A 12,988-nucleotide genomic window follows, 5' to 3' on the forward strand; every position below is an offset into this window, starting at 1 on the left:
CAACACATCTATCTGATCTAATTAAAATGTGTRTCTTATTAAAGGTTGGGAATCTGGAGGGCTTCCCCTTGAGCACAAAGTAGTACTACATTTCCACTACCTCATAAATTGTCAGTATTTATTCATTCAATATAGCTGAGCATCTCAAAGAGACCTTTATCGTCTTTTTAAAACCAACAAGACATTTACCATGTAGAACAAACGTGTCATTGAGAAACTCATTTTAATTATYWKAGATAGGTGTGTTGTAACAGTTGCCAAATAATGGCATTAACATACACTACCGTTCAAAAGTTTGTCCTTGTTTTTGAAAGAAAAMCAKAWTTTTTTGTCCATTAAAATGACATCCAATTGATCAGAAATACAGCGTAGACATTGTTAATGTCGTAAATGACAATTGAAGGTGGAAACGGCAGATTCTTTATGGAATATCTACATAGGCGTACAGAGGCCCATTATCAGCAAACATCACTCCTGTGTTCCAATGGCACGTTGTGTTYGSTAATCTAAGTTTATCATTTTAAAAGGCTAATTGATCGTTAGGAAACCCTTTTGCAGTTATGTTAGCACAGCTGAAAACTGGCCTTCTAGGCAGAGTTGCAAAGAAAAAGCCATATCTCAGACTGGCCAATAAAAAGAAAAGATTAAGATCGGCAAAAGAACACACTGGACAGAGGAACACTGGACAGAGGAACTGTGCCTAGAAGGGCCAGTATCCCGGAGTCGCCTCTTCACTGTTGACGTTGAGACTGGTGTTTTGTGGTACTATTTAATTGAAGCTGCCAGTTGAGGAATTCTTGTTTCTCAAACTAGACATTCTAATGTATTTGTCCTCTTGCTCAGTTGTGCACTGGGGCCTCCTACAACTCTTTCTATTCTTGGTTAGATCCAGTTTGGCGCTGTTCTGTGAAGGAGTAGTACACAGTGTTGTACCAGATCTTCAGTTCTTGGCAATTTCTCGCATGGAAAGCCTTCATTTCTCAGGAACAAGAATAGACTGACGAGTTTCAGGAGAAAGTACTTTTTTCTGGCCTTTTTGAGCCTGTAATCAAACCCACAAATGCTGCATTCTCCAGATACTCAACTAGTCTAAAGAAGGCCAGTTTTATTGCTTCTTTAATCAGAACAAACAGTTTTCAGCTGTGCTAAATATTGCAAAAGGGTTTCTAACGATCAATTAGCCTTTTAAAATGGTAAACTTGATTAGCAACACAACGTGCCATTGGAACACTAGAGTGGATGGTTGCTGATAATGGACCTATGTACGCCTATGTAGATATTCCATTAAAAATCTGCCGTTTCCAGCTATAATAGTCATTTACAACATTAACAATTTTTACACTGTATTTTTGATCAATTTGATGTTATTTTAACGGACCAAAAAAAAAGATTTTCTTTCAAAAACAAGAAAATTTCTAAGTGACCCCAAACTTTTGAACAGTAGTGTATATTGCTAAGAATGTGAGAGTAGGGTGACTCRCCTAGCGGGTCTCGAACCCAGGCATGTGCTTATTGGGCTAGTATACAGTAGTTAGGCCCTGTCCAGAAGAAACCCTAACCCCTCCTCCCTAGGCAATTATGTAGATGAAGCAACTTGATAGATGTAAGCAATAATGGTGATTGCACTTGTCTTCATGGATCCACCTTTACCCGATACCCGATCTGAGACCCGAGCGGGTCGGATCCAGAATTCTAAATAATGTCACGGGTCTGGGTCGGATATCTGGTTTGATTGTCACAGGTCTCGGGTTTGTGTCATTTTAACTGACTTGTCCGGAAGGGCCCGTACAGATCTGAACGTTACTCCTGCAGTAGAGAGAGAGAGAGAGAGAGAGAGAGAGAGATTTTATAATTTATGCTGCTGCTTTTGCTTTTCATGAGAGTGTAGCTTGTTGTTGTTGTTGGCCAATCATAAGTCATTGAAGCGGCAATAGGCTACAGTCATAGAGCCTCCGTGTGGCAAAAGTTAGGAGATATCTAATCAATGGAAGATGCAATTAAAATGACGGAATTAGAAGTTAAAGGAGAAGGATAGGCTATAACAACCTCGAGCCAACGGGTAGGCTGCTACTTAATATTCTGAATGGAGTTGTTGTTTTTTGTAAATGTAGAATGAGAAAGTGCATGCACTGCAACCTCAATTAACCTAACAGTTAGCTGGCTTAACTAGCTTCTCCGGGTTTGATGCAGTCAAGACAGGTACTATGTAATCATATTTTATGATAAATAACCTAGCTATGGCAGCTATTAGTCTACTATAGCGCCAGTAGGCTTGGTTGGTTGCTGTCTCTCTCTCCATCCCTGCTCCCCGTGTCACTCACTCACAGTACGGCCCCTCCCCCGCTTGCTAGAGCGGCACCTCTCTCTCTCCCTCTTGCGCTTTATCAGCTCCGGTTAATAAAGTAACTTAACAAATGTCTAATATTTCAAATATATACGTTGAAAACACTACGTTTAAAGCACTGGGTGTGAGAGTATCCCAAACCTTGCCAACAGACAAAGCACTATGATTGGATCAGGGGTTCACCAATCAGAGCCTTGATTGGCTTGGCTTGGCAACAATAACAAGACATGATTTGTAATGACATATTTTTTGGGGGGGGATGAAACGTGTCTAGAACATACATATTTTAAGTTATGAGAACATGGTAACCGCGGTCTGAGTAAGGTCTTTTTGACATGGTCTCTTGGAAACATTCKTTGCACATCACGGGAACATTACTATGAAAACGTTAGTTAATGACCTAATGAGACTCTTAAGGGAACGTTCGACAATATGGTGTGTCCTAAGGGATGACGTCAGCTCTGAAACACTCTTCTGAGGTGCTGTCAGTGCGATCCTCTGCGTTGAAAGGCTTGTTACCCTTTTCCTCATCAAAAGAATGATAAACACTGGMACGGTGAGTCACCCAAAGACTAATCCTCAAAATAATAGCGATTAAGCCGCCAGTTTGCAGTGTGCCATCATTTCTCTGCCTCATCAGCTTTTATCCCCACTCTATGAAAAGGATCATTGCGTCTACACTCCTATCATCCATGAATATGGTATCTTTCTCTGGGGAAGTCGAAGACGGGTTGAAAGACGGGGCGGCAGGGTAGCTTAATGGTTAGAGCATTGGACTAGTAGCCGAAAGGTTGAAAGTTCAAATCCCCGAGCTGACAAATCTGTCGTTCTACCCCTGAACAGGCAGTTAACCCACTGTTCCTAGGCAGTCATTGAAAATAATAATTTGTTCTTAATTGATTTGCCTAGTTTTAAAAAAAGAAGAGGAAAACTGTTTTACCATCAATTCAATAGATCGTGAAGGGCAACTCTTGTGTAGTGTAAAAAATGCATATATATATATATACATACTTTCAGACATACACACAACAAATATAAGGGTAAGACTAAAAAGCATGATTCAATGCACAGTCGACCAGTTGAAAACAACGACTGCAAAAGACTGAGTGCGTAGTTAAAAGTGTCAAATGAAGGCCAAAATATGTTATAAAACATTTTTTTTTAAACCTCTAACTATACTTGTAGCCAAAATATTTTTCTGAGACAAATATAAATTCACTCACAGTTGATGTTCGGGTACTGCTTCTATGGAGCAAAACACTACATTTCTTGCCTGGTACTTTTTGTGACTTAATGCTTGAAAGATTATTGAGATCAATTGCAGATTTGTGTGAGAGAGAGGGGGAGGGGAGAGGGGGGGAGACAGCGAGGGAGAGCGAGAGAGAGAATGGGGTGACAGAGAGAGAGAAGAGAGGAAAGGGAACAGAGAATTGAGAGGGGGTGAAGGAGAGAGTAAGAGAGAGGAGAGTTAGAAAGAGAGGGAGATAGAAAGAAGAGAGAGTCAAGGTCCCAAAAGTCACCAACTTAGCACAGCACCAGTGGAGGTGAAAATGTTCCCTAGTTTCTGCTTTATCACACACACACACACACACACACACACACCACACACAAACACAACACACACACACACACACACACACCACACACACACACACAACACACACACACACACACACACACACACACACACACACACACACACACACACACGCAAGCACAAACACACATTCTATTTAATGGATCCTGATTGCTATTAATGTGTGCTGATGGTAATATCTCCAGGGGTAGTGTTCACCTCCATCAAGATCAAAAGTAATATAATTGGCTATTTAAGCCCCATTTGCTCTCTCTCTCCCTCTCTCGCTCTCTCTTCCCCCTCTCTCTCTCTGCTGACCAATCTCTTATAGCTGTACCACAATAGAAATAAGCTGCAGTACTCCAAACTTGATTTGGATTAAGTGCTGTCCTTATATCTTTAAAATATTTTGGTTATTTTTGGACAACTTTGCACATTGAGAGTTCTGCTTAGTGGACAGAAGGACAGAAATGTGTAGATTGAAGTACTCAGTACGGCAGTAGGGATGGGCACGGGTATTCGATTATTCGAATATCCGAACAGACGTTAGTATTCAATTACCTGGCAGAGTATTCTTTTTTGAGAGAAAGGCTTTAAAAGGCATTGACTAAAATGCAATCAAATTATCTGTGACATTGCTACATAGCCAACAAGGATAGACCATTACATTCAAAATTATTATAAAACTAGTGATGCACCGATATAACATTTTTGGCCGATATCCGATATTTTCCTGGCCAAAAAAAACCCTGACACCGATAACTGATATTTAAAATGTTAGCGACCTTTTAAGCATTCTAGTGCAGTTAAATAGTTAACACACACACATGGACGCAGCGGTCTAAGGCACTGCATCTCAGTGCAAGAGGCGTCACTACAGTCCCTGGTTCGATTCCAGGCTGTATCACAACCGGCCGTGATTGGGAGTCCCATAGGCGCACAATTGGCKCAGCGTCGTCCGGGTTTGGCTGGGGTAGGCCATCATTGTATATYAGAATTTGTTCTTAACTGACTTTCCTAGTTAAATAAAGGTTACACACACCACACTGACCAAAAAGTTATTTTGTTGGCATTTACGTATGTCCCCATTACCAGTAAAACATCATCAAAACCTATTTCTTTCACTTACTTGCTGTGCTGTTTCYTTGTTCATTTGTTCAGTCATTTCATTCTCAACCAGGATTTTTATGGAACGCCGTTTGGGTCTTTGACAAATAAGCTTGTTGATCAATCAGGACCTGAATATGACTGCACGTCACATAATAATTTAACGCCTTCATACATTTTTTATGTAGTTATTACACATTGATTACAATATCACTCGTATTTCATATGTCACAACGATTCACCGATACTTATGCTATGTAATGCTTTATTACAACGCGGTTATTGTAAACACGTTGTTCGTGGCCGGCTATTTACTTGTTTGCAAACTTTTTGTACAGCTTTGACAGTCCTACTGATTGTAATGGTGGCGCTTGGCTTGCATTGTGCAAATTCAGAACACATAATTCTATAATAGAACTGTGTTATTTGACGTGTCAAATTAAATGCTTATTTAATGTGTCAAATAGTGTAATTGTCAAATAGACCCCAAACGGCGTTCCATAGTATGTCGCAAAGCTAATAGCAGTGACGATATTACTGTGTAACTCCGGTAGGGCAACATCTGAAAAATAGCGCACTTGGTAGTGTGTACCGGTGCTCGYCCAGTCGTGAAAGCCAACATCACCCACAATAGAGAATGGTTGATTGTCAAGGGCAATGAATTCCATTATCTTGGCGTTAATGGATTTCACCTTTGAGTTATCTCGCTGAAATGTTCTTACTCTTTCAAATGACTGCTCGACTTGTTGACTGCTCGATCCACACAGCAGACATTGTGGGCTAGGTTAGGAATGCTGTGTTGCACGTGTAGCACAACATTTTACTTAGCGTCATTACATCATGTACCTACGTTATATAGGTATGCACGTCAGCTTTGACATCGGTTTTGCACATCGGCGTTAGACATCGGGCCGATACCGATGTTGCCATTTTTAGCTAATATCGTCCGATTCCYATATGTTCACCGATATATTGTGCATCCCTAAATAAAATGACTGACACGCCCCGGTAGCCTACACCCGATACCTCAACTTGTTGTTATTGTCGGTCAATCGAAGTGGCGCTACAGTCAGAGGCTCCATGTGTAGCAAATGACATTAAGTGAGATTTAAAATTCCGGAATTAAGTTGGCTAAATGAGAAGGAGTAGGCTACAATGATCACCCAACAGATAGGCTGTTGTTTCATATGAATGGAGTTGTTGTAGACAAGGACGGGAAGCGCTAAATAGCCTCAATTAGCCTAACTACTTTAGCTAGCTGGCTAAATTAGCTGGCTACTGTAGCCAGGTAGCTTCTTTACAACAATTTGATGCGGTCAAGACAAGCACTACCAGATGGTTTGATATATAACCTATTGCAGCAACAAGTTTGTCTAACTAGCTTGAGTCGGTTTGGCTTTTCTCTCTCTCTCTCTCTCTCTCTCTCTCTCTCTCTCTCTCTCTCGCTCTGACTGTCACACACACACATACAAATGAATACACTTGTATTTCAACTATCTGGATAAATTTCATGATATTATTCGAATAGCAAAATAATTTCGAATTCTCATCCCTATACGGCAGTCAGAATTTATTTGAAGGAGAGGTGTGGCTTTGTATTAATTTCCATTGAAAATGTCCACAAGATGTCAGTCTTTGAGTGCACAAGGATGATAGGAAGTCAGAGTCTACCAAGTAGCTTGGGAAGTGTGTTGATCACCTCCAGTTGACATCGCCAATACAGCAAAGAGTTATCAGTGACAGTTGAATTCTAGCCTTAGCCCATTATCTTACGCCAGATAGTATGTCAGGTAGAATTGACAACACCTGTTGGAAGACAATGGATTTTCAGCATCTGTATGTRCTCCACCCACCCTCTACAGGTACACTGTCCCAGGCCAACCCCCTCCTGGCCTCCCTATCCCTCCCGGGACGGCCCCTCCAGACCCAGCTGAACATCAAGCACTTCCTGCCGCTTCACGTCAACGCCTCCTCCCCCCTCAACCTCTTCCCCAACTTCAACATGGTGAGCTGCTCTCACACACACACATGCATGTAGACAGGCATGCACACACTAGGGTTGGGTGGTATCCAGATTTTCATACCGTTTCTGTACCATACGTGTATTTTTGTGTATACGGTATGACCGAAGGGGCGCTATTTTTTATTTAAAAAAAATAATTGCCACACAAAACTATTTAGGCAACAGGGATCTTGATCCAGGAGGGGATTGAATGTCTCTGTTCTAACCAAGAAGCTTGATCTTGACATCTAGCCACTTAGCTAGCAAGTTAGCAAACCAAATGCATAGCTGGAACACAAGGCTTGATAATTTATTTGACACATCTTTGATTTCTTATAGTTCTACTATATTTGTAGTTATAAGCAGTGGCGTAGCACGCACCCCTGCAGCCCCCGCAAGGCGGGGGTGCCCCCAACCCACATTTTTTTAATATATATTTGGGGAGTATTGAAAATCATATCGTTTGTATTTCAAAATACCCCCGGTATACGGTATATCTCCAAACACCACACACAGGCATTCATGCGTATGCTCATGTACACACACACACACACCACACACACACACACACACACACACACAACACACACACACACACACACACACACACACACCACACACACACACACACACACACACACACACACACACAATGTTCGGAAGTATGTCAGTTCCTTATTCTTATGACCTGTTCCTCTATGTACTTGATGACATGTATACACATACTGTACATCTATGAACTCCAAAACACACCTTGTCACATCTTTTGGATTAGGCGTGTTGTGGCAAGTGCAGGCGGAAGTGACATCACACCACTCAAATATGGAGAAGCTGCACATGGAGAGATCCATGATTGACTGTTAGTTTTTCTATTTGATGGCCTCATACAGGGATGCTCAACTACAGTCCTGGAGGGCAGCAGTGTCGGGTGGCTGTCTTCTTATGTCCTTGCCTCACAATATCAGACCAAATTATTTTGTTCGGAAATCTCTCGCCAATCAAGAAATCAGCAGGGCCCTTGAGGTCTGGCGTTGTGCAATCCTCCCTGACCTTAGTTGTAGGGGTGGTTGTAGGGGTGGTCATGGACAACAACCCTCCTGAGGAGCTATGACCCCWGCAGGCTTTTCCTCAAGCCCTTCTCAAACATACCTGATTCTACTAATCAGGTGCTCCTCAATACCTTGATTAGGGTCGTGTTCATGAGGCCACAAACGGAATCAAAGAGTCTGAAAAATTGAATACCTGGACTAATTTTCCCTTTCCGTTGCGAAGCTTTCTAAACGTTTTCCGTTGTGTGCCCTGATGAACATGAGCCAGGTATTTTAGAGCAAAGGCCTACAGGAGAGTAGCTCCCCAGGAGGGTTGTTTGACCGCCCGTGTAATAGTTAGACACCACTAAATCTGAGTAATGTTTGTGTTTAGTCTGGCTTGTTTTGTGTGCGACAGATGGACCCGGTTCAGAAGGCGGTTATCAACCACACGTTCGGTGTTGCACCGCCCAAGAGGAAACAGATAATCTCCTGCAACATCTGTCACCTCCGCTTCAACTCCACCGTAAGTCAGTCAACTRCGTTGCAACAATACTACAGGCTGAKGCTATCCTCCTCTCTTGTCAGATCGTTCATCACTCTGACGGTGTACGTGTGCGCGCATGCGTGCTCCTGTTCCTCTATCGCTGTGAAAGTTGTGTGTGTTGTGTTGTTGTTGTTGTCGCTGAGCCTTCCTCCACCTATCAGCCAGAAAAAGCATTAAACCCAGACACCCTCTCTCTGCTGGCATCCAAATCCCCACATAGAAGAACCATCACAGTCCACACACACAAAAACTGACACGCACACTCACWCTCACTGAGCACACAGAGACACACGAACACAGAGGGAATGCTCAATACATCTGTAGACTGCTCTGTTCACGAGAACTAATTACATTTTTGGGGCTCAAGCTATGCTTTTCAATTAATTGAAGAACTGCTTGATGGGGCTGTGATGTACTGTATACAGTATATATACAGTGCATTTGGAAAGTATTCAGACCCCTTGACTTTTTCCACATTTTATTACTTTACAGCCTTATTCTAAAATGTCCCCTCGTCAATCTACACACAATACCCCATAATGACAAAGAGAAAACAGGTTTTTTGAATTTTTTGCAAATTCATACAAATGTGAAAAACAGAAATATCTTATTTACATAAGTATTCAGACCCTTTGCTATGAGACTCGAAATTGAGCTCAGGTGCATCTTGGTTCCATTGATCATGCTTGAGATTTTTCTACAACTTGATTGGAGTCCAGGTGTGATAAATTCAATTGATTGGACATTATTTGMYAAGGCACACACCTGTCTATAGAAGGTCCCACAGTTGACAGTGCATGTCAGAGCAAAAACCAAGCCATGAGGTCGAAGGAATTGTCCGTAGAGCTCCGAGACAGGATTGTGTCGAGGCACAGATCTGGGGAAGGGTACCAAAACATTTCTGCAGCARTGAAGGTCCTCAAGAACACAGTGGCCTCCATCATTCTTGAATGGAAGAAGTTTGGAACCATCAAGACTCTTCCTAGAGCTGGCCGCCTGGCCAAACTCAGCAATCGGGGGAGAAGGGCCTTAGTCAGGGAGGTGACCAAGAACCCAATGGTCACTCTGACAGAGCTCCAGATTTCATCTGTAGAGATGGGAGAWCCTTCCAGAAGGACAACCATCTCTGCAGCACTCCACCAATCAGGCTTTTATGGTAGAGTGACAAGATGGAAGCCAKTCCTTAGTAAAAGGCACATGACAGCCTGCTTGGAGTTTGCCAAAGGCACCTAAAGACTCTCAGACCATAAGAAACAAGATTCTCTGGTCTGATGAAACCCAGATTGAACTCTTTGGCCTGAATACCAAGCGTCACTTCTGGAGGAAACCAGGCACCATCCCTACGGTGAAGGATGGTGGTGGCATCATCATGCTGTGTGGATATTTTTCAGCAGCAGGTACTGGGAGACTGGTCAGGAACGAGGGAAAGATAAACGGAGCAAAGTACAGAGAGATCCTTAATGAAAACCTTTTCCAGAGCACTCAGGACCTCAGACTGGGGCGATGGTTCACCTTCCAACAGGACAATGACCCTAAGCACACAGCCAAGACAACGCAGGAGTGGCTTCGGGACAAGTCTCTGAATGTCRTTGAGTGGCCCAGCCAGAGCCCGGACTTGAACCTGATCGAACATCTCTGGAGAGCAGCGATGCTCTGCATCCAACCTGACAGAGCTTGAGAGGATCTACAGAGACGAATCTGAGAAACTCCCCAAATACAGGTGTGCCAAGCTTGTAGCGTCATACCCAAGAAGACTTGAGGCTGTTATTGCTGCCAAAGGTGCTTCAACAAAGTACTGAGTAAAGGGTCTGAATACTTATGTAAATGTCATATTTCAGTTTTAAATGTTTTATACATTTTCAATCATAAAAAAAAAAAACTACAATATTGTAGTTACTCCACAATACTAACCTAAATACTAACCTAAAGTACAGAGAGATCCTTAATGAAAACCTGTTCCAGAGCACTCAGGACCTCAGGACCTCAGACTGTTTTATACATTTTCAATCATWAAAAAAAARAKKTGTTTTTGCTTTGTCATTACGGGGTATTGTGTGTAGATTGATGAGGGTGGGKAACAATTTAATCAATTTTAGAATAAGGCTGTAATGTATCAAAATGTGGAAAAAGTCAAGGGGTCTGAATACTTTCCAAATGCACTGTATGAACTGTGTAACTAGTTACCAAGTTGTTTGCCAAAATCCTTTCCCCTTTCCTAATTTCTTGTCATTTTTGGTTGCTGTTCTGATGCTGAGATCCAGAGATCTCTTCTCCTCTCATACTGTTTCRTTGTCTCCTCCATGACCAGAACCAGGCTGAGGCTCACTACAAGGGCCACAAACACGCACGCAAGCTGAAATCCATGGACGCCCAGAGGAACCGTCAGAGGGGCCAGGGCTCCATGGCAGGGAGGGAGAGAGACAGGGAGAGGGGGAAGACTGGAGTGGYAAAGTCCCTACCAGCACTGATGGACCACAGCCTCACAGAAGGAACAGGTAAAATACCAGGTCTGGAAAAAAAGCTCCCCCCTCGCCTGCTCTCCTTCCTTCCTTTGAAGTAAGGCTTGAGATCTGATTGCAATCAGCAATTAGGATTCATGTCAGATCAGTGATCATAGCAAGGAATGTGCATGCGGAGGATGTCGTTTTGACGTGTAGGAGCGGAGCTGTTGTTGTAAGCTATCCTGGAATTCACAGTGATTATGGTTCTGTTTCATGATTGTTTCAATTCACTGAATAAGTGTGGATTGTGGATTCCAGGCTTATTGTAACCCTGTTTTCTGTTCGCAAAACACAGCACAGAAACAGCACAGAAACTTGCCCATAATAACCATTTTAGGTAGACYAGACAGCTACTCTTAATCCAAGGTTGGAAAGCTACTGCTAGGGATTGCATTGCATGCAACGCATTTTCATGACAGTTGTGTTGAATCCGCTTTAAGATCACAGATTTCTCACGGACATCGTAAAAAGCTAAGTTACGGTAGGAGATCATTCCTGCTCTAAATATTTTTTWGCATTTTAGTGCTATTTTGTGGACAGAAAATGTTGCCCATACCGTTTACCGATCAAAACAGTATCTTTGTCTTCCTGTTATTTTGTCTCTTTGTCTTGTCATTTGTCAAGCCATTTTTCTCATCTGAAAATAGCCCCATCTCCTGTCGCTTCTTCCTTCGCCGTATTTACTAGACTCATCTTTGRTTTCTATTGATTCTCTCCATACTTCGTTCACCATAATTCAATTCCATTTAATGACATAATGATAGAGCCTTTATATCCAGGGTAACCATGGCAATTGATTAATGGAGAGAAAGGGAYAGATAAAGYGAGAGAGAAAAAACGGAGAGAGAGAAAGGGACAGTGAGGGAGAAAGGGAGAAAGAGTGAGAGAAAGGTAYGAGATTATTGATTTATTACTAACAGTCTCGTATATTCCTGTCTTTGACCATCTTTGTTATATGTTTACTTTGACAATGTACAGTGCTTTCAGAAAGTATTCACAGCCCTTGACTTTTCCAAATTGTATTGTTTTACAGCCTGAATTTAAAATGGATTTGATTGAGATTGTTTTTGTCACTGACCTACAGACAATACCCAATAATATCAAAGTAGAATTATGTTTTTCTAAATTTTGACGAACTAATTCAAAATGAAAAGCTGAAATGTCTTGAGTCAATAAGTATTCAACCCCTTTATAATGGCAAGCCTAAATAAGCTCAGGAATAAAAATTGGTCATATAATAAGTTGCATGGACTCAATCTGTGTGCAATAATAGTGTTTAACATTATTTTTGAARGACTACCTCATCTCTGTACCCCACACAGTTGAGCAGTGAATTTCGAACACACATTCAACCACAAAGGCCAGGGAGGTTTTCCAATGCCTCGCAAAAGAAGGGCACCTATTGGTAGATAGTTTTTTTTTTTTAAAGCAGACATTGAATATCCCTTTGAGCATGGTGAAGTTATTAAATACACTTTGGATGGTGTACCAATACACCCAAACACTACAAAGATACAGGCGTCCTTCCTAACTCAGTTGCCGGAGAGGAAGGAAACTACTCAGAGATTTCACTGTGAGGCGTGAGGCAAATGCTGACTTTAAAACAAGTTACAATCAAATCAAATTTATTTATTTTTATATAGCCCTTCGTACATCAGCTGATATCTCAAAGTGCTGTACAGAAACACTGCTAAAACCCCAAACAGCAAGCAATGCAGGTGTAGAAGCACGGGTGGCTAGGAAAAACTCCCTAGAAAAGCCAAAACCTAAGGAAGAACACTAAGAGAGGAACCAGGCTATGAGGGGGTGGCCAGTCCTCTTCTGGCTGTGCCGGATGGCGATTATATACAGAAATGGCCCAAGATGTTCAAATGGTTGCATAA

The 12,988-nt window shown here is 42.0% G+C and overlaps 1 protein-coding gene across 1 annotated transcript in view; it reads left to right on the forward strand.

Annotated features, from left to right (window-relative positions):
* The window catches only part of LOC111977487 (zinc finger protein 385B-like), a 154,194-nt gene that overhangs the window by 118,565 nt on the left and 22,641 nt on the right, over positions 1-12,988 (forward strand). The window contains 3 exon segments of the mRNA XM_024006923.2: positions 6,890-7,032; positions 8,476-8,583; positions 10,913-11,099. Coding sequence (XP_023862691.2) covers positions 6,890-7,032; positions 8,476-8,583; positions 10,913-11,099 — 438 coding nt within the window.

Source organism: Salvelinus sp. IW2-2015, linkage group LG18 (assembly GCF_002910315.2).
Source record: "Salvelinus sp. IW2-2015 linkage group LG18, ASM291031v2, whole genome shotgun sequence".
Classification (NCBI taxonomy): domain Eukaryota; kingdom Metazoa; phylum Chordata; class Actinopteri; order Salmoniformes; family Salmonidae; genus Salvelinus; species Salvelinus sp. IW2-2015.